Source organism: Anopheles maculipalpis, chromosome 3RL (genome assembly GCF_943734695.1).
Source record: "Anopheles maculipalpis chromosome 3RL, idAnoMacuDA_375_x, whole genome shotgun sequence".
Taxonomy (NCBI): domain Eukaryota; kingdom Metazoa; phylum Arthropoda; class Insecta; order Diptera; family Culicidae; genus Anopheles; species Anopheles maculipalpis.
Genome location: NC_064872.1, coordinates 57,638,418 through 57,658,255, shown reverse-complemented (window position 1 = coordinate 57,658,255; position 19,838 = coordinate 57,638,418). Strand labels below are relative to the sequence as shown.

Genomic DNA, 19,838 nt, shown 5'->3' with positions numbered 1-19,838 from the left:
GACATTATATCTCATCTTCTACTACAACAACTCCACATACCGTTCGATTCTGCCACATTAGAACCACCTCATACCGCTTCTTTTCGTCCAACTTTCGCTTTCCGTTAGTGGCGGACGTTCCCTTCGATTCTCCATCGCCAGCTCCGGCTCCCGAACTCGATTCATCCACCTCTCGTATCTCAGTAAACTCTCGATTTCCACGCTCCAACTCGTTCAGATACCCGAGCGGATCATCATCCACCTCCCGCAGGAACGTTTCAATTAGAATATCCGCATTCTTCGCACTCAACACACTCTTGCAGATCAGTTCCTGCGTTACGGCGATCGCTTTCTTGTTCGAAACACACAGATCGGAAAGGTAGTCGAGGAACCGCGATTGCCAACTCTGCATGTTCTTCCGCACCAGCCCCACGAACGTTTCAATCTCCGCCGCGGTAATGTGTTTTTCGAGCAGTTTACGATTATTGTGCAGCAGGGCAGTGATCGTATCCTCCGCCAGTATATCGTACCCGATCTGTTTCTGCATCAGCCCAAAATGTTTGGCGATGTACTCTTGATTTTTGCGATAGTCCTGCTGACTGAGCTTTAGTATCCGGTAGCAGAGACGGAAAATGTTCTTGAACGGGGCATTCTTGGGATCACCCAGCTCGTCGATCTTCAGAAACGGTCCATCGTTGTTTTTCGTCTCCTGAAACGGACCCTGCAGTATCTTGAACAATTGCTTTAGTATGTACTGTTCGCGCAGCAGCTTCTGTCGATCACGGTTCGGATTGTTGATCGTAAGATCCAGCGCGTCCGATTTGTTCTGATCATTCTCCTGACCCGCAATAAAGAACACAATATCTTGCAGCAGTGCTATCAACGATCGCCGTTCATTCGAGGATATTGTTCCATTCTCGAGCTTGGTGCTCATCGCTAGCAGTAGCTTGCAGGCATCGTTGGCAAAATCTAGATCACGCACCTCCACCGGAGACACTGGAATCAGTTGGAACGCTTCCTTATCTTCCTTGATTGCGGAACAGCCCACCTTCGACATAACCGGCTTATCATCATCGATGTCGATCGGAACGGAAGTGGCATGTACCCAGGTGTTTGAACAGAGATGACGCAACCGAACGTAGCTCGACTGTGGTACCAATCCTTCTGGCCGTGTGATCGTCGTCGAGTCGAGCTCAAACACAGATGCAATGTCAGTAGAATGGGGTACCGGTACTAAGCGGAACGAATCGCCTCCCTGTGGATGGCTGGAACTACTCGATTTTTCCGTCCGCGAAATATCTTCATCAATTTCGGCCGCCAGATAGTACCCGGTAGCCAGATGTTTGAAGCGAAACAAAGAATTCCAGTGCCCTGCACCGCCCCGACAACTGTCGTGCTGAACCACTTCCACCTCCCACAGGGCTTTGCTGCTGGTGGCCGCCGTCGCACTGCTTCTGCCGGTCGTACGTAAAAACACATGCTGCTGCTTCTTGTACTCGTCCATCGTGAGGAACTTTTCCTGTTCGGCGTGAAACAACCGTACCACATCGCCACCCTTCAGCACATCTTCCTGATTTTCGCGCTGCTCCATGAAGAGTGTGATCTTCCAGGAGGTGGACGAGTTCAGCACGTTCACCTCTTTGCTGCCCGGATTGTCCGGCAGTTCGTAGGTGGCGGCTACGTGCAGATTCTGCCGGTTCGCGTTGACTGGCTTAAGGATTACCTTATCACTCACCACCACATTGTCACCGGCCGAACGGAGCTTGTAGAAGGGCATAATGTAGAACCACGAGCCCTCGTTACCGTTCGCGTCTAGGTACACGCGCATTGCGTTCTTCTCGAGCAGAGCCGGCAACCGGATATTTACCGTGACGTACTTGTTCGATTTGAGATGAAGTAGCTGGACGACACTGCCGTACTGAACGACCGTGCCGAGTAGCTTCTTGTTTTCCGACTCATTTTGTTTCTTCTCTATTTCGGCCGCATGCTGGTGTAGATAGAGAGAAAGTGGGAGGGAAAGAGAAAATTGCTTAGAAGTTGAAACTGTCGAAACTGAAACTTTCGAAAGTATTCCCTGTTGGGTGTTAAAACACGTAGGCTGACATTCGAATGACACTCTAGGGGGAAGTAAAACTTTGCAAACGGACTAACTTCTACCAATGACAACAGGTTGAAGTGCGAATTTGGATCGTTCTTTTCATTTAATGTCCCGTCATTTGACACGTGGCGAAATGAGACTAAAGTGTTCTTAAATATCACGTGACTAGAGAAGATCGGTAAATATTAATTATTTAAAATAGATTGTCATACAGCCAAAACAAGTCATGCAGCCAAACAAGCAAACAATCTTACTATATCCATATCCATGATAACCTATCATTGGATGAGAATTTAAAAAACTGAGAAAAAGTTTAAGAATTTGGAGGCACAAAAAAATAACTTTTAAAATATCAGAGCTGGTCCATGCTCAACATGTACAAAATAATTTATATTTTCCAAAAAATCCCACCTTATTTTTTTTAAACGAACTTCACTTTCATGGGCTAGATGGCGTTCTACTAAAATGTACTATTTAATTTTTGAAAGGCTTTGTAAAAAAAATATTGCATTTTGGGTTTTTTGTTTTTGTTAACAGTATGATGGTACAACATGTTTGGCAATGCTGGATCTGTTCTATGTTTTTTGCAAGCTTAAAATTTCAAATAAAACTCCCTCTCCGTCAACCTACATCGTTGATAAAAATAAACAGCAAAACACAAAACTTACGTGCAACCTCTTGAGCAGGCTCGTGTCGGTGTTCGTTGTTGTGCTTTGTTTGGCCGCCTTCCAGAACTGCTTCTGGGCGGAGTACCGATTCATGGGACATATTTTGATGAGACAGTCGCGAAACTTTTCCGGCGGATCGTTAAGATCACCAGCCCCGGGACACACGACCACACGATCATCGACTAGGCTGTTGGGGGGAGAGAAAGCAAAATAGTTACAATAAGCGTTACACAACCGACAGACGATGCCGCCACAGACAAAAGAAAAGTGTGTGCTCGCCGTAGCGAAACTTACCCGAGGGTACTAAGAAAACCGGATACACTTCCTTCCGAGTACAGGGACACAATGTCCCCAAGATGCAGGAAGCTTACCGATCCAATCGTGCTATCACCCATTGTGAAGGCTTTTGTGTTTTTCTATGTCTTCTGCTCCCGTTACACGGGCAGACCCAATCGCACTCTGGTTGTTTTATGCTTTCACCCAGGTTGGGCGTGTATTGTTTTCTAAGGTGATTTTGGTGGCCACGGGTAGAAAATGGATAAGAGTTTCTCCCCACTAATCCTCCACGCTCTGGTAGAGAAGTGCTTGGCTTGTGGGGGGATTAGGCACCCCTTGACGAAAGGATACTTAACCTATCTTTTTTTCAATCTTGGATATATTTTCACTAATGTATTTTAAACGAAAAAGAAAATTCACGATCACTCAACTGCTATCCTTCTAACACTTTCTTGGGTACTTTTTCTTATTTGCACTACAACAGCACGGATCGTTGAATGGTTTATTGGAGTAGTTAAACATCTGTAATGAAAAAGAAAATAAAAACACCGATGAGAGATTAGTCGGACGATATTGCAACAGAGCAATGGATTCGTTTGACAAATGGAAAATGAAAGTAAAGGGAGAAAACATCGACGAATGAATATTTTATCCTATGGAATGGTAGAGGACAGTGAAAGACTCTAAACTGTTCTGGGAAGTTAAAGCTGCCCGTGCCAACGATATCAATGAGCGGGACCGATTATATCCAAACGATTTAGTAAGCGATCCATATGGTCACAACGACGCATGTGTTTCATTTCTACCGGTAGCGGTGGAAAATGGGAAATATTGTGCAATAAATTCGTTGCCGATTTCTTTGTTTGTTTTGAGTTTCGAGGAAAATAATTGTTCGCATGAATTGAAAAAAAGGAACCTCTACATATATTTGTGTTATAAACGATGTTCATAAAACAACCGACTGTGTAGCTGTGTTTGTACAAGATAATAAAGTAATGAACACACAATCCACGATAAACTCGTTCCCGAAATGGATGGTTTCTGGGCTGAAGAGAAACACATTGGAAAATAAATATCATTTATTTACCATTTATTATAAAACATTCTACCACACTAGCTTATGGTGAGCGTACCCAGGTTGTATACTTTAAAAACATAAAACGAATGGAGGTGCATGGTACTTCATGTTTCGAATATTTAAAGGGCGACTGTTCTGTATTATTTTTTTTCATATTTTAAAGAAAATAAAAATATATTTTAACAATTATAATCAGTCACAACAAAAAACTCTCAACAATCGAATACATCGAATCGAATTAATAAATAATAACAATAAATAAATAAAACGAACACACCATTCCCAGGACCAGCCCAGGATAAGGCCACGAGAGGTAATTGCCTTGAGCACATTTTACGAACGTATCCACTAAATGTGCTTATTATACAAGGTGAAAAGTTAGTGAAATTGGTAATAAAAAAGTATGCACACGTATGAAAATTTTGTTCACACATTTTTTATTACAGTAAACCTTACCAAACTAAATAAAACAATCCAAACAAACCAAACAAAATAAAACGTAAATTTTTATTCTTCTTCCTTTGCATTCGTCTTCTTGGTTTAACGACCGTAAGGTCACGCCGGCTATCGAATGGCTTACTAGACTTGACGATACCACGTAGTTGGATAGTCAGTCCTTGTTACGGAAGGACGATCCGAATAGGATTTGAACCCCGGTTCTGCCGTGCGAATATCGGTGCCGCAGTCGCTTATCCCACCGAGCCGTCCCAATTAAAATCCATCGCATTAAAACCTATAAATTATGGTTCATGGTTCCCTTAATTTATATCAACCCCAGATGTATTGACAAACCACAATAACTTCGAACACTAGGTAAATGAATACTCGTTCGATTGAGACTCGATATTGTACCTTGTACCAGTACCTGTACTCGATATTGTATTGTAAAAGAGAAACAATATTTAGACACCAATTAAGTATGGTGAATATCTAGTTTAAGGGAGTAAAATTAGGTTCATTAATATACCGTTTAAGGTTACAGTGAAACACCGTAGAATAAGCGAAATTATAACGAAATTTTAAACAAAAACAACAGCGACCAGTCCAAAAAATTCTTTTAAAATACAAAACAAATGTTATGTTTTCTGCAGTGAAATGTTGTTCGCTGTTAACAGAACAACTTTAAACAGTTAAAACTGTTAAACAAGAACTATTAACAAAAAAAAAAACGTTTCACACCGCTCATATTGAATCAAAAATTCAAGACCGAAACGCAATCGAATATTGGTCCTTTATATTGTTTTATTTATGATTAGCAAACATAGTTTTTATAGGCACTTCATCCTCCAAAAATTATAAAAAGCTGTTGGAAATGCCGATAAAGTCAGTCCTCCCCTAATTTGTGGACCACTTTGAAGCTTATAAGTTGAATACGATGAAATACTTTATTTTATTAAATCTATGTTGCCATTTTATACATGCCAAAAGACACCCCCAACAATTGAGCGCCAGTTTAAACCGATAGACTGATGGACTGATTTAAATAAATAGAACCTCATCACCTAGCGGATATTGAACGAGACTGCTCGTGGCAGCATTAAACCAACCAACAGACAATTCCACCGCACAGCAGATAAACAAACAAAGCTAATGAGTGAATGGATTTATCTGCCGCGAAATGCATTCGTGACCGACCAGCTAACACACCTTGCAAGGAAACTGATCACACCTCCGAGGCGTGCGTGCGGAGATGGAGATGCGTTCATTGCGTCAATCTACGTTAAGCATGGGGATCCGATTTAACTTGAAATGCATAAATTTAATCCATTCGACACGAGTGTAGCGCAAACCTACGGCACAAAATACATTTTACACAGTGCACAGTGCAACGTCCATAGCGAATTAATAAGCACATCCGAATGAAGCTAAACGGTACAACAAGACCCGGTTAATAAATTCTCCTCAATATGATAGGAAATTCAAGCCAGTTTAGAGCTGATTTCATCGTACGAGGGAAGATCGCGTACGAGAAGGGCATAAAAATGGATCGTAAACAAAGCGTACAGTTTCGAATTGATTCTGATATCGTTACATTGCGAGGCAGGACTATATTCACAACCTTTGAAAATACGGAGGTTCATAAAAATGCGTGTCTGTTGCCGAGTGTGTGTGTGGCTTGCTGGTCCTGCTGGTCTTTCTACCATTTTTCCATCTCCATCTCAATGTTCCGGATGTATTCTCTTCCATGGAAATCGTTTTAAAAATTGAGCTCTCTTCGCTTCTCACTAATTATTTGCTCGTCCATGCAGAAGGAAATGGAGATGTATCTGGAGCTCCATTTCTATTTTCGCTTTCCTTTTGCCTGGTGGTAGTGGAGAATCGAATTGCTTCTCAATTTCTTTAATCTGCTGCTGGCCGTTGAATCAATCTGCCCATGGCATTGGCTTCAGTATGCCGGTTTAAGGTAAACATTGATTTGAGATTAGAGAAAAAAAAACTCCAACCTGCCAGCAGAAGCGTTTGACCTTTTGGCTTTTTCTATACCCCCGGCGGCAAACGTCCTCGGTAAGCAAAAAAAAAAACGATCTTCTCTCGGTGTATGATTTTGCCAGAGGCATGTTCCATTTCTCGTTCACCACCACGGCACGGTGGAATCAAAATCGAAACTCCAAAATAGACAACCGTGACTATCTAAACATACGGCTTCGAACGATGGGAGGAAGCTCGCTCGTTTGCGTGCGATCGGTGTACCTCAATACAACCACACACCAAGGCGCACATTAGTACTGTTGGTTTCAACGCTCGACCTAGCTCGACGTAAGGAATAATAAACATTTTTCCATCCAGCCAACACATTGCAGAGCCATTGCATGCAGCACAACGCGCACACACACACACACACAACCCGTGACATCATGTCGAGAGGTAAGTGCCACTGCCGTTGTTCCGTGGGAACCGAGGGTACGGGATGAAGAAGCTGCACAAGGTTGGGCGGAAAGCCGGAGAGCAGCGAGTAATTGGACATGATTGTGCTAATAAATCAAACTCACAAGAGGAGTCCACCGGTGTGGGTGATGGTTGTGACTTGAGACGGTTGATAGGAGATTTTAAAGTTCAAATGCAGAGGAAAACATTATAGTTGTAAAATTTGAAACAAGTAAAGCTTATGGACATCGATTATATTTCGATAAAACAAGAGAGACGAGAAATATGTTGATTGGAAGATGAATATAAAATAAATGTTAAACATAATAATTAATTCAACATAATAATTAATAAACAAAATATGTATACTCTAATACATGGAGTACATAATAATCTTTCAATACTAAAGAGATTAATAATAATTAATGAATTGCACTAAACGATGTATTAAGACTGGAAATCAGCTTAAATACGTAGCGACAAATGAACTTGAAAGCTGTTTTAGAAACTTGAAAAAGGCTTGATCTAGAATAGAGATACTCAAGACATCAATAACCTTTAAAAAACTTCATGCAAACATCCACCACTACTATCTCTAATCTCTCGTTAGTCCCGGAACACTAAAACCAAATTTCATATGACCTACATCCGGCAACCGGGAACGGAAACGACCCCCAGTACAACAAGCAAGGTGGAGCAAAAAAAAATCAATAACCGATTTTCTCAACAACACCATCAAAGCGAAGGAGAAGAGCACATAATCGGTTGGAGGGGAAAAAAAGATATTAAGTTGCTTGCCTTGCCTTCATACACACTCACACGAAATGGAGACGCATGGTCACGCTTTCCTTGGACACCGTCTGCCCATTCTATTCTGGCTGCACCACACATCACATCCGCTAAGTATCGTGTGGCAATAGTTTACAAACAAAGTGCCAAACGAATTACAAGCAACAGCTAGCCAGGTCGATTGATTCCTTCGGCATGATGGCGTTCTTGGCCCACTGCCCATTGATATCTGGGAAACGGGGGAGGTTTTGCCGGGTTTTAATTGCTGTTTAACATCTTTTGCCGCCAGCTAGCGAATTAGGCGAATGTTCAATGCAAACGATCAATTGAACATCAATTTCTTTTAATTGAGTCCGTCAGTGTGCTGGGTAAAAAAAAACTGGGGAAAAAAGACCATACAATTGGTAGATGCTTTCGGATGAAACTGAGCATGAGATATAGTGCTATGAAGCACATGAACTAGATTCGCCTAATTATTCTTAAGGACCAATAAATTGTCTTCGGCAGTAAACTCACCGCCATATATGGAAGAAAATACACAGCGAAATTGATAACTGCTACAAATAGTTTGCTCGGCCCACGACGATATAATCTATCTAGATTGTCTGAATCTGAAGTCTTTTTTGTTATTCAGACTGATGTGTTAAGCAAGATTTTTCTTTTTGCCATTCCCATCAACCAGCTTGTCACAGTCGTAACCTCATTTGAAAAGGGTAAAAGCTATGGAACAAAGAAAAGAGAATGAATATTGCAAGAAACAAAAAAAGGCTTTACATTTGCATTTCCTTCCTGGTAGTAGAACAGCAGTGGACCCATTCGCTAGTTCCACGATGTGTCCCTACTGCCCACATTGAACCGGGATCGGTTGCAATGGAGTTAGGGAAAAATAAGCATCGGAACCGAACGTTAGCTGGGAAAATTGTTCAAACAACCACATCACTACACCGATGGCGAGGGCCCGCTGTGTTTCACAACCATTTGCCTATGCCTAATTGGCATTTCCGTATGGTTTCCGTACTTATTCCTACACGTTACGTTACGGTTCTTATCGTCACTTTCACCCATTGTTTCGTCCTGCACAATACACACTGCCTAGGCGCTGTGTGTGTTTGTGTGGGAAACGGCGTCATACATACACGATGAGCAATTGGTTATTGCAGTAGCCAAATTGCTACTAAATAACCAATACTGGTTATTTAGTAGAAATACTGAAATACATCGTGCTGGACACACTGGAACCCAGGAACTGTGTGTATTAGAAGCGTCGGATACGCCTTTACAACAATGTTCTCGTTTGTCAGAATAAACGCTTGTTCTGCAGATACATCGTTCGAGTACACAGAGCCGTGCGGGCTGATGCACTGAAGCACTGCTCTAGAAATGATACTGGATCCAACAATGAAGGATGTAAAAATAGATTTCCAGTTTCTGGAACAGTAATCCTTGCCGGTGTAGTGGCCGCATCACTGAGCAACTTGCAGTGCAGTACTCTAGCTGTCAAGTGCAAGATAGCACACGGACACCATGTCTCTTTGCACTGGCTTCGAGGATGTAAAGAGGACATTGTTAAGCTTGATTTGTGTGAGGAAATGATTGTAGGAAGCTTTACAGACTAGTACGATACCAACCTTCTACTATCTAGTCGTTAATATTAACACTCTGCCCGGTCGGGATTGAGTAATTTCTCATGCGAACGACACATGGCAATTGCCAAAGCTCACGCTTCACGCACAAGAGACCTCCGGTCGTAGGCTCGTCGGAACTCGTCACAGGTGTTCCAGCACAACGAGCTCGTTTGGTAGGCACGTTTCCACTGACGGTGGACCGTAAATGTGATGATGATTAGGGAACTGTTACTCGTGCAGCTTTACCCGATACCCAGCTTCCTGTCACCGGCAGACGGCATCAAACTTCACCCGAGCGCTGTCTAACAGCAGGAAGTCACACATCAGGAGTTCTTCCTTCATCATACTCTACCACCTTCACCCTTAACCTTGGAGAAATACTGGATTTCGAATCACGGTTACGTGACCACCACCAGCCAGGCACAACCGACCATACGTAGCAAAGCTACGAATAGAGAAAAAAAAACGAAACGACTCCACCGGGAAAAGCGTTGACTGACGGGTGACTACTGGAACTTTTACGAAGTCGGTCTTCGGCCAGACACTTGCCTAGCTTTTTACTGTTATTACTGGAAGCCCAGCGGTGGGGATCTGCCAGCGCTCATTTGTTCACAACAAATGTTGTGTTATCACGTTTCTATTAGACCGAGAATATGAGCCCCCCTTAGGAGGGTGTTTTTAGCGAACTAGCACATACGCAGGAACATTACCGCCATACCATTAGATGCGGTTGGTAACTCTTCGCCACTCCTCCTACCAACGTTGAGTCTCCGTGGTGTAACATGTACAGTCAAACTGTAAACCAACACCTTGCGGGTGTTACAACAATCGTTTTCGGTATCGTTTCTTTGATTGAGGGGAAAGAGACAACAAGCGGTAACAAAAGAGATAGACATTAAGGTTTTGGTCTAGCCGGAACGACTGGTGGAACTGAATCGATCGAGTTTTTACGCATGGCCCTTTAAAGGTCACTACGCGCTTGAATATCAATTAGTTAGGGGGGCCGTTGATACATGAATCCAATGTGCTGTTAGCAATTCAAACATCATCGTTTGTTTTTGGAAGGGTTAAAAAGGTACAACTTTTGAAATGGTTTCTTTGTCTCATCCAAAAAATTGAGTTTTTCTTCTCAACTTTAAGATCTTTTTATATTTTCTTCCCATCCTTTTTGTCCCCGTTTGCTATTTTATTCCGTAAAAGAACGATGCAAAACTAAAAACCAATAAGATTAATCACCTCTATTTATGTCTACGAATGTACATAGACTAGCCCGTTGCTCAACTCGTCAAAAAACAACGTGAAAATACTGAAAATAAAGACATACTTTCCACTACTCATTATATAATCTTCATTCATGGCCAATTTTAGTAGCAATTGTGGTTTGACCAAGAGGCCATCAAGATGGGTGGGTAATAGTTAGAAAAAGTCGTGTAATATATAATTTTTTATTTATTTATTTTAAGGACAGAGAATCATAGAGATAAACATATTTTCTGTGCTTGTCTGTCTGCCTTTTTATATCTTTGAACTTCTTGTTTTTTAAAGGCTCCAAAAAACGTTTAGACTGTACTTGTTTTGCATTCGTATTCTGAACTTTTTTGACATTATGACCTTGCCTTCCTTTGCCCTTTGCTTTCCTTTTCATTTGGATTACAAGGTGTCGGGATCGGTTTCGACGCTTTTGAAGCGGTGATTTTGTTGTGGAGGATGCTCAACGTCAAGGAAGGCCCAAAACGTTCGCCGACGAAGAATTGACGGCTTTAATGGAGGAAAATCACTGCCAAACGCAAGAAGAGCTTGCAGCCCTGCTTGGTGTAACTCGTAGGGCTATATCATCACGGCTGAACGCGTTAGGCATGACACAGAAGGAGGGCAAATGGTTGCCACACGAGTTAAAGCCGCTGGACATTGAACGCAGACTCTTCATGTGTGAATTGTTGGTCCAGCGGCACAACAGAAAGGGGTTTCTGCACAGAATCGTGAAAGGAGACGAATAGTGGATTTTGTTCAGCAATCCTAAGCGCAAAAACTGGGGATCCCCCGGTCATACTCCAACATCATCAGCTCGGCCGAGCATCCATAGCTCGAAAGCTATGCTGAGTATTTGGTGAAACCAGCTCGGCGTCATCTACTACGAACTTCTGAAACCAGGTAGAACAATCACTGATGAACGCTACCGGAAACAATTGATTAGTTTAAGCCGAGCACTGGCTGAAAAACGGCCATCACGCCACGACAAAGTTATTCTGCTGCATGACAATGCTCGGCCACATGTTGCGCAACCTGTGAAAAACTAATGGGATGTTTTACCGCACCCGCCGTATTCACCGGATCTGGCACCATCAGATTTCCATCTGTTCCGCTCCGTGGCACATGGATTGGCTGACCAGCAGTTCTCCTCCCATGAACAGATCCAGAATTGGTGGGATACCTGGATTGCGTTGAAAAACGTATCATTTTTCTGAAACGGAGTCCGCGATTTTCCCGAAAGGTGGGAGAAAGTAATAAATAATAATGGTCCAATTTCAACAAATAAAAATGCCACGAGTAAAAATAAAATTATGAAAAAACAGCCATTTTTTATTTGCGCACCTAATAGTTGAATGACATTATTTTGTCCGGCTTTAAATTCATATTTTGTGCACTCCAAGAGGGTCTTACGCGTTCTGTTCAATTAAATAAAATATATGTAGAAAAACAACAAACCAATGAAGTTTTTTGCAAGAACAGTTGCTGAGAGCAAGTTGGAAGATAATTGCGATAGGCCCAGGTTAAGAATGCCTGTGGACCTTTTCCTGACCAAAGGGATATATTCAAACCATTTTATAAAGGGATTTCTCTCTTTTTGGTTTCTTGGCCGCTATTTAAAGCTTACGAGACTTTTTAATAACCACGTAGCTAGCATGGCAGTTCTCACTACGGTTTGGCGATCCTGATGGGATTTGATCCTTTCGTATACAGAGTGGCTTCCGCTGTCGCCACTATTACTTGACCGCTCCTTCCGATTTCTGATATGATATGAAAATACAGCTTTTATAGCCAAAATAGACAGAAATTCCTTTTAAATATTCCTTGGTCTAGAAAAATTAAATGCAAATTTACTTGCAAGTTCTCTTCCAAGCCTTTTCAGGCAAAAATAATCCCACGATACGGATATCTTCATGATGTGATCGCAGCAAAATATTCACAAGGATTTTATAGTTCATGCAAATCAACAGTGTCGCACTCCAACCGATCCTTCCGATCACACAACTTTCCTCCTCCATCATTTTATCCATTTTAGAAGGAGTTCATGCATCAGAGGCGCTTTTGATTTGTAGGTCAATGAATATATTGTATAGTCTCAGCATAGTTCTTGCTTGCAGGTGCACAGAGTTCTGTTTTCCATTGATAAAAATTGTTCCAATCTGTTTTCCATTGATAAAAATTGTTCAACAACTAATTTTCTTTAGTAAAAGAAAACAAAACATGCTTATGGCGGCTTTCTACCAACGTCGGTGAGAAAGAACAACCACCAAAAAACAACAAACATTCCACAAATTATCATAATTAAGTTGAATTTTACGTGAAAATTTAATTTTCGATATGCTGAACATCCGATACAGATGGTAAATTCTAACGCACTTCTTGTACCATTATTTAAAAATCTTTAAAGTGGAATTCCTTCCAGTCTTCATTGCTATTTTCTTTGAAGCTCTTTGCATTCAAACAACGTAAAGTGAAAGTAAATTTGCATTTTCCATTTAGGTTCCAAACATATTTCTCCATCGTGCCCGACGAACCATCTTCTCAATCTACACCGCATACATACACACACAATCACTTTTCATCTCTTTGGAAAAATAGCTTCTTCAATCTGTGTTTGATCGTTCGCTAAAGTTCACTTGCGAAATTTCTTTTGAACTTTCTTAAAGCAATCAGAGGAAGAAATCGGAGCCATTCCCGCAAAAGTTCACACGTTTCGATCGAAATAGCTTCACATGCTACCAGTAATGGTTATGTTGATGATTATGGTTTTACTTTACGCTTGTTTAAGAAAGAATATGCTTGAGCGCATTTTCGGAGGCTCAGTCAGAAAAGTTCACGAAAGAAACTTTAAACACACAGCACCAAAAGGATCAATATTTTCATTCCCAACAAGCTGTAAAACAATTCTCTTCTTCAATGTCAGCAAAATAAGCATTGTAATAATGTTTATTTTTCTCCCAAAGGGAACCGTCGGTATGATTTATAAAGGGCGGTAAAATGTGTAATCTTCAACAGCTTCCGTATCCACACACGGTGAATACTTTTCAAGCTCCATATTTATGAGGACCATAAGTCCGCTGTCATCCTGAGTAAGATATCACGACACAGAACAAGGCCCGATAAAACATGCTTGATAGAAGACATATTATTTTACTATCTGTCAACACGAGACACACGAGCATGAGGAGCAGCAGCAGCAGCAGCAGCACGCAGAGCAATGCTGGAATTTATGAGAAATGCACAACAACAAAAAGCCGCCATTCTTTCCCTTGGAGTCGGAAGATGTGCGGCACACGCCTGGCACATAATGAAGGCCCCCTCAATAAGCTACGTCAACCAAACTGATTTCTCATTCTTTCATCGGCCATAATAAATTTATCAGCAAAAAATTCCTACCCATTCCGTGACCCATCTCTCCAGAGTGTGATGATCGTCGCGTGGAAAGTAGAAGGCATTGATTAATTTACCTCCCTCCGAAGGTGTCACCAGTTGAGCGTTTAATAAAATTCAAATCCCACAGGGCCAATGTCATCATTAATTATTGCCATTCGCGTGTTGCAAACTTTGTTTGTTAGGCGAGTTGTGTGCAAATCATTTTAACTTCGGCTGGTAGTTGCCATCGTTTGTCTAGCGAGACAGCAAATGTTGCGCTGACTGTACGACTGTTTTATGGCTCATCGTCTCTGTCCGTGACCCTTTTGCTGACATCCAATTACAAATTTATAATGATTTGTGTTCCCCACTGTTTCGCACTGTTTGCCATACGCTTCTCAATTGCAGCTAGGTGGGTGGGTAGGGTTTGTTGCAAATGGTGCCTGAAAAGGACTGGGTTGAATGCTGAACGGAAGAAATTACTGTCGGTTGCTGTGGCTATACATTTCTACTTTCCAGACGAATGCCATCGGCTATGAAGGGCAGCATAAAGGGAAAATAGTAAAAGACCTACTAAAAAGCTATTTAAGTGTCGTTTTGTTTTTTATCGATACAAGGACACTTTGGGGTATGTTAAGGGCACTCAATTGTGAAAAAGGAGAACAAAATAGAGGAAGAATTCTTTGTTTAATCTATTGCCAATAAGCTACGCTTTCAGCCTGCCCTAAGGCTTAACATAGATCGGCTAAGGCAAGCTAATGTGGCGAGAGACTTCGCAAACGCACTTTGAGAAGCGCTGCCGGAGGACACCACCACCGTGGCGATGTCCCTCAATGACCACTGGCGTATGGTGGAGCAAGCCATCAGCAACACAGCCTAGCGAACAATTGGCCGCGTGACACGTAACCAGAGAAAAGAATGGTTTGATGATGAGTGCAGACGAGCACTATCCGAGAAAAACGCAGCGCGTACTCGCATGTTCCAGCGAGACACCCGTCAGAACGTGGAAAACTATAGACGTCTGAGGAGGCAGCAGATTCGGCTCTTCCAGGACAAGAATCGTAGCTTCGAAGAGTCGGACGAGCAACTGATACAGCAGTTATCCCAGTCGGGGGAAACTCGCAAATTCCACAGGATGGTGAATGCGGCACGGAGCGATTTACTCCCACGATCGCTATGTGCCGCAGCGAGGAAGGAGATATCCTATTGGACGAGCGAGAGGTGATCAACAGGTGGAAGTGCTACTTCGACAGACACCTTAACGGAGCAGATGCAGGAGGCACCGAACTAGGCGCAGGTAGCAGAGGAGTGCAGAACTACGACAGCCAGCATGACGATGACGAGGTACCCCCGCCATCCCTGGACGAAGTCATCAGTGCCACCAAGCAGCTGAAATGCAACAAACCAGCTGGCAGCGATGGGCTGGTAGCCGAACTGTCCAAGATAGGTTCGGAGAGGATTTTCGTCATCATGCATCGGCTGATTGTTAAGATTTGGGATCAGGAAGAACTATGGAAGAACGAATGGAAACTGGGTGTCATACACCCGGTGTACAAAAAGGGCGACAGGATGGACTGTGCTAACTTCCGGGCCATCACAGCCCTGAATGCTGCCTATAAGATCTTGTCCCGAATACTCTTCTGCAGACTGGACCCCCTTGCTACAGATTTCGTCGGGAGCTACCAAGCTGGATGTGTTGGAGGCAAATCGACAACCAACCAAATCTTCACTCTACGGCAGATCCTCCAAAAATGCGGGGAGCACCAGATCCCTACGGTGCGTAGGGATGTTCATTGACTACAAGGCGGCCTACGATACCATAGATCAGACCGAACTATGGAACACCATGCAGCATTACGGATTCCCTGGGAAGCTGGAAAGGCTGCTAAAGGCCACTATGGACGGGGTGCAGTGCAAGGTGAGAGTTTCGAGCATGCTGTCGGAATCGTTCGAATCTCACCGGCGTTTGAGGCAAGGAGACGGACTCTCCTGTTTGTTGTTCAACATCGCTCTGGAGGGTATCATGCGTAGCGCAGGCTTCGACATCCGGGGCACGATTTTCACCCGATCTCTCCAATTCCTTGGCTTCGCAGATGACATCGATATCATCGCACGGACAACTGCGGAGGTGTGCGAGGCGTACATCTGACTGAGACGCGAGACTAATAGAATTGGATTGAGCATCAACGGGACGAAGACTAAATACCTGTTTGCCGTAGGCTCTGACTGTGATAGTGGCCGACTCGGAAGCAGAGTATCAGTTGACGCCGACGATCTCGAGGTGGTAGAGGAGTTCTGCTACCTTGGTACGATCGTAACTTCGAACAACAACATAAGCAGCGAAATCCGAAGACTCATTGTTCAGCGGAATCGTGCCTATTACGGACTCCACAAATGTTTGTGTTCCACAAGACTCCAACAACACACAAAATGCACGATTTACCGCACCTTGATACGTCCGGTAGTCCTCTACAGGTTCGAGTCTTGGACTATGCTGAAGGAGGACGCCAATGCACTCGCCATTTTCGAACGGTGGGTGCTAAGGACTATCTTTGGCGGTGTGTGCGAGTAGGGCGTGTGGCGAAAGAGAATGAACCACTTGCTAGCTGAGCTGTTTAACGGTGCTGGTACCCTGACGGTAGTCAAAGCCAGAAGGATACGTTGGCTGGGGCACATGATAAGGATGCCGGACTCATGCCCCACCAAGAAGGTGCCAAGAAGGTGAAGGTGTCGGCGACCCGTTTGGCACGAGGCGTAGAGGATCACAGCGGGCTCGTTGGCTGGATCAAGTGGAGTCTAACCTGTCGGAGATCGGATGCAGCCGCGGATGGAAGACTGCAGCCCTAGACCGAGTTTCCTGGAAACTGATCAGAGATCTGGCCATGTCGACGCGACGTGCTCAATCCTGAGCAGGCCAAGAAGAAGAAGATTGCTGTTAAGCATAAAAATAATTGTGACACTTCACTTTGTCAGACAATACGGCACTGGACCGTAATAATCAAATGTAAATAAAACTTCACTTTGTCACTTTGACACTGGTTCTTCTTTTATTGTATTTTTTTTTTCGTTTCGTTTACTATTGTCAAGCAGAAAATGCATACAAAAGGCAGTAAACATTTAGAAAACGATGAAATACTGGATACAAAAGTTTAAAACTCAATTTTCAATTCTGGATCCCTAAATAATACCAAGATAATTGATCGTTAGCGTTACAAAATGTAAAACGCGTCCCTTTTCTATCTGACAATCAATATCTTTACCTGAGTTGATGGCATAGACTTCAAAAGTCCTTAATTTTCCTTAGGAAGCAGCAACCGAACTCTGCTAATAAATCCCATATCAAGCTGACGGGTCGAATTTTCAATTACTGAAATCACCTTTCGCATGACCGAGGCTGTAGCCTTGAGGTTTTTTTTTCAAATCGAATCAATAAATTCGTACTTTAGGACGAATTTCTGCGTATCTACGAGTCTTGTCAGTCATTCGACAGACGGCGTGACCTAGAACCTTTAAAGCCCAAGTTTAGCATTAACTGTAATACCTGAAAAAATCCAACAAAGTTCAGAACAACGTTCGAGATGAAAATATTCAGAATTATGTTCAGATCTCTGTGTCTGAAATACAAACGAAGTCTGAATTAAAGGGTTGTTTCGGCTATACAATCATCTCCTTCAGGCAACGACGGATACGGTCGTCTAATCACGATATTACGACCCAACCCGTTCAGTGCTGGACCAGATTCTGGTCTTGCCCTAACGTTCCACATCAACTCTATGCTTGCTAGAGCCTGTAAAGCAATAAATATCTTGAAGCCTATTGCTCGTGACTTCTCTGATCCTCTGTGTTTGAAAGCGCTGTACTGCTCGCTTGTCAGGTCATTGCTGGAGTATTGTCCAGTAATCTGGTCACCAACGGTTCGGATCCACATGGACCGAAACGAGCGGGGGCAGATATCCTTTACCAGATTTGCTGTGCGAAAATTAATTAGACGATCCGCCTTCACGCTGTCCGATTAAGAGGGTGGAAGAATCATCTTTGTCGCTTTCCTTTTGCTCGATTGTATAGATTCTATGTTCCCTAACCGTTCCCTTCGCATTCGTGCCTCTGTGCTTATTCCAAGGCTTCGCACATATTTGATTTTCACCTCTCACTTTCATCCTTCCGTTCCAGTTTGCGGTCATCTCTTTAGTAAGTAATTGCTTCCACACCCCGCTAGCTTTAGGTTAATATAATTTTTAATAGATAAATAAAGATAAGTGTGTATGCGTAGTCAGTTGGCAGACAAACCAAGTGTTAAAAGTTCTTGCATTTCCAAATGTCCTAGAATTTAAACCAGCAAATCACATTTTACTACATTTCCTTATTTACTGTGGATGATATTTTGTACTAGTCTCATCTTACCAGTGCGGCACTCCAGCCAATTGGCGTTACACAAAATCGTACCACTCAAGAATTGCTGCTTACCAGCGATCAAATAAACAAACAAAAACCGAACCAAACCATCCATCCATTCTTACATCGAACACTCACATTATGGCGTCGTGCAGATTCCTCCAGCTTCCAGATCTCGCACAACGAAAAGCGTACAATACGCAAAAGAAATAAATTGAATTTGGCCGAATGTAGGCGGAAGATTTTCTCGCTCCACAACTCGACGATTTTCACTTCTCCATCCCGATCGTAGGAAAAAAAAAAAACGCCCAGGCGCACACCGATCGGGTAACCGATGCCCTGAGGTGGCAATTTATGAGCAAAGGTTCATTTCATTTTTCAGCACCCCGGTCCCACCAGTGTGGCGTTTTCTAATTTCGATTCAACACCGGGAAACTCGGTCCAAATTGATACACCCATCCACCGAGGGCGGGTGTTTTGTTGTTGTTGCTTATTCGATTTCTTGGTTTTGTTGCTTTGCGGTGCTGCGCCGCCATCGGAATTCTATTGAACGTTGGATTTTTGGTTCACCTTTGAACATCCACCTCAAGCCAACTGTGTAACCTCTGTGTAACAGCAGCAGTTCCATTTGCTTTGGTCGAGAATCGAAACAAAACATAAACAAACAAACTACCATGTGTACACCGCACCCCGGCCGACGACGGTTCTGCAGCTGTTTGCCAATTCTAACACGAACTTTCGACTTTAAACGTCGGCTTGAAAATAGGGGCCAGCAGCAGCAACACGGACGGTATGCTTCCGAAACATCGGAATAAAAACATATATTTTCATGTTCATGAACCGAACTCTTTCTCAGGTGCGGTACAGGTGTGTCGTTTGATGGTGGAAAAGAAAAGCAAGAAATTATTGCATAAGAAAAGTTATGCAGTGAAATTTCCGATTGTTTCCAACTCCGTTGAGCTCGTTCTGCATGTTTCGTGTTGGGTGAATCTACAGAATGTTACAGATGGAGAAAAATGGAGAGAAATTTTAAATTTGCCGAAGGAAAACACGCTCCGTAACCTTTCTGCAGATGTAGTAAATAAAAATAATGTAAAAATGTCAGAATTAAAGGGTAATTAGGCAAAACTATATAAAAAAGAAAGAGGTTCACAATGGCGGAGGTTAGAATTAAAGATTGGTGATATAATTAAATAAACTTTTACTATATAAATACGTGGGCTTCTACATATATTTCTGGCCCAGGCCACACAAAGTGTTGCCAGATGCAATCTGATATTTTGGAGCATAATCATACTCATAACGTTTTAACGTACGACCATAATTTTTGAAGTTTACATTGACTAGAACAAATCAGTTTTGCAAAAAAAAAAAAATTAAATAGACCAGTGAACATTTTTGTGCGATTATTTTTACAACATTCGACGTGGACTAACAAGACAAGACTG

General features: G+C 42.7%; 3 protein-coding genes across 5 annotated transcripts in view; 1 reads left to right on the top strand and 2 right to left on the bottom strand.

The window, feature by feature from the left end:
• LOC126561246 (inositol 1,4,5-trisphosphate receptor) overlaps positions 1-19,838 on the bottom strand; it is a 437,037-nt gene that overhangs the window by 9,860 nt on the left and 407,339 nt on the right. For both annotated transcript variants that reach the window (XM_050217202.1, XM_050217201.1), the window contains exons 2-4: positions 3,040-3,170; positions 2,746-2,932; positions 41-1,966 (exon numbers count right to left, since the gene is read on the bottom strand). In XM_050217202.1, the coding sequence (XP_050073159.1) occupies positions 41-1,966; positions 2,746-2,932; positions 3,040-3,140 (2,214 nt within the window). In that variant the 5' untranslated portion in view covers positions 3,141-3,170. The remainder of the gene's footprint in view (positions 1-40; positions 1,967-2,745; positions 2,933-3,039; positions 3,171-19,838) is intronic.
• Positions 1-19,838, top strand: part of LOC126561609 (protein wech) — a 374,746-nt gene that overhangs the window by 46,299 nt on the left and 308,609 nt on the right. The gene's annotated exons all lie outside the window — the stretch shown is intronic.
• Positions 1-19,838, bottom strand: part of LOC126563378 (programmed cell death 6-interacting protein) — a 292,351-nt gene that overhangs the window by 136,900 nt on the left and 135,613 nt on the right. The gene's annotated exons all lie outside the window — the stretch shown is intronic.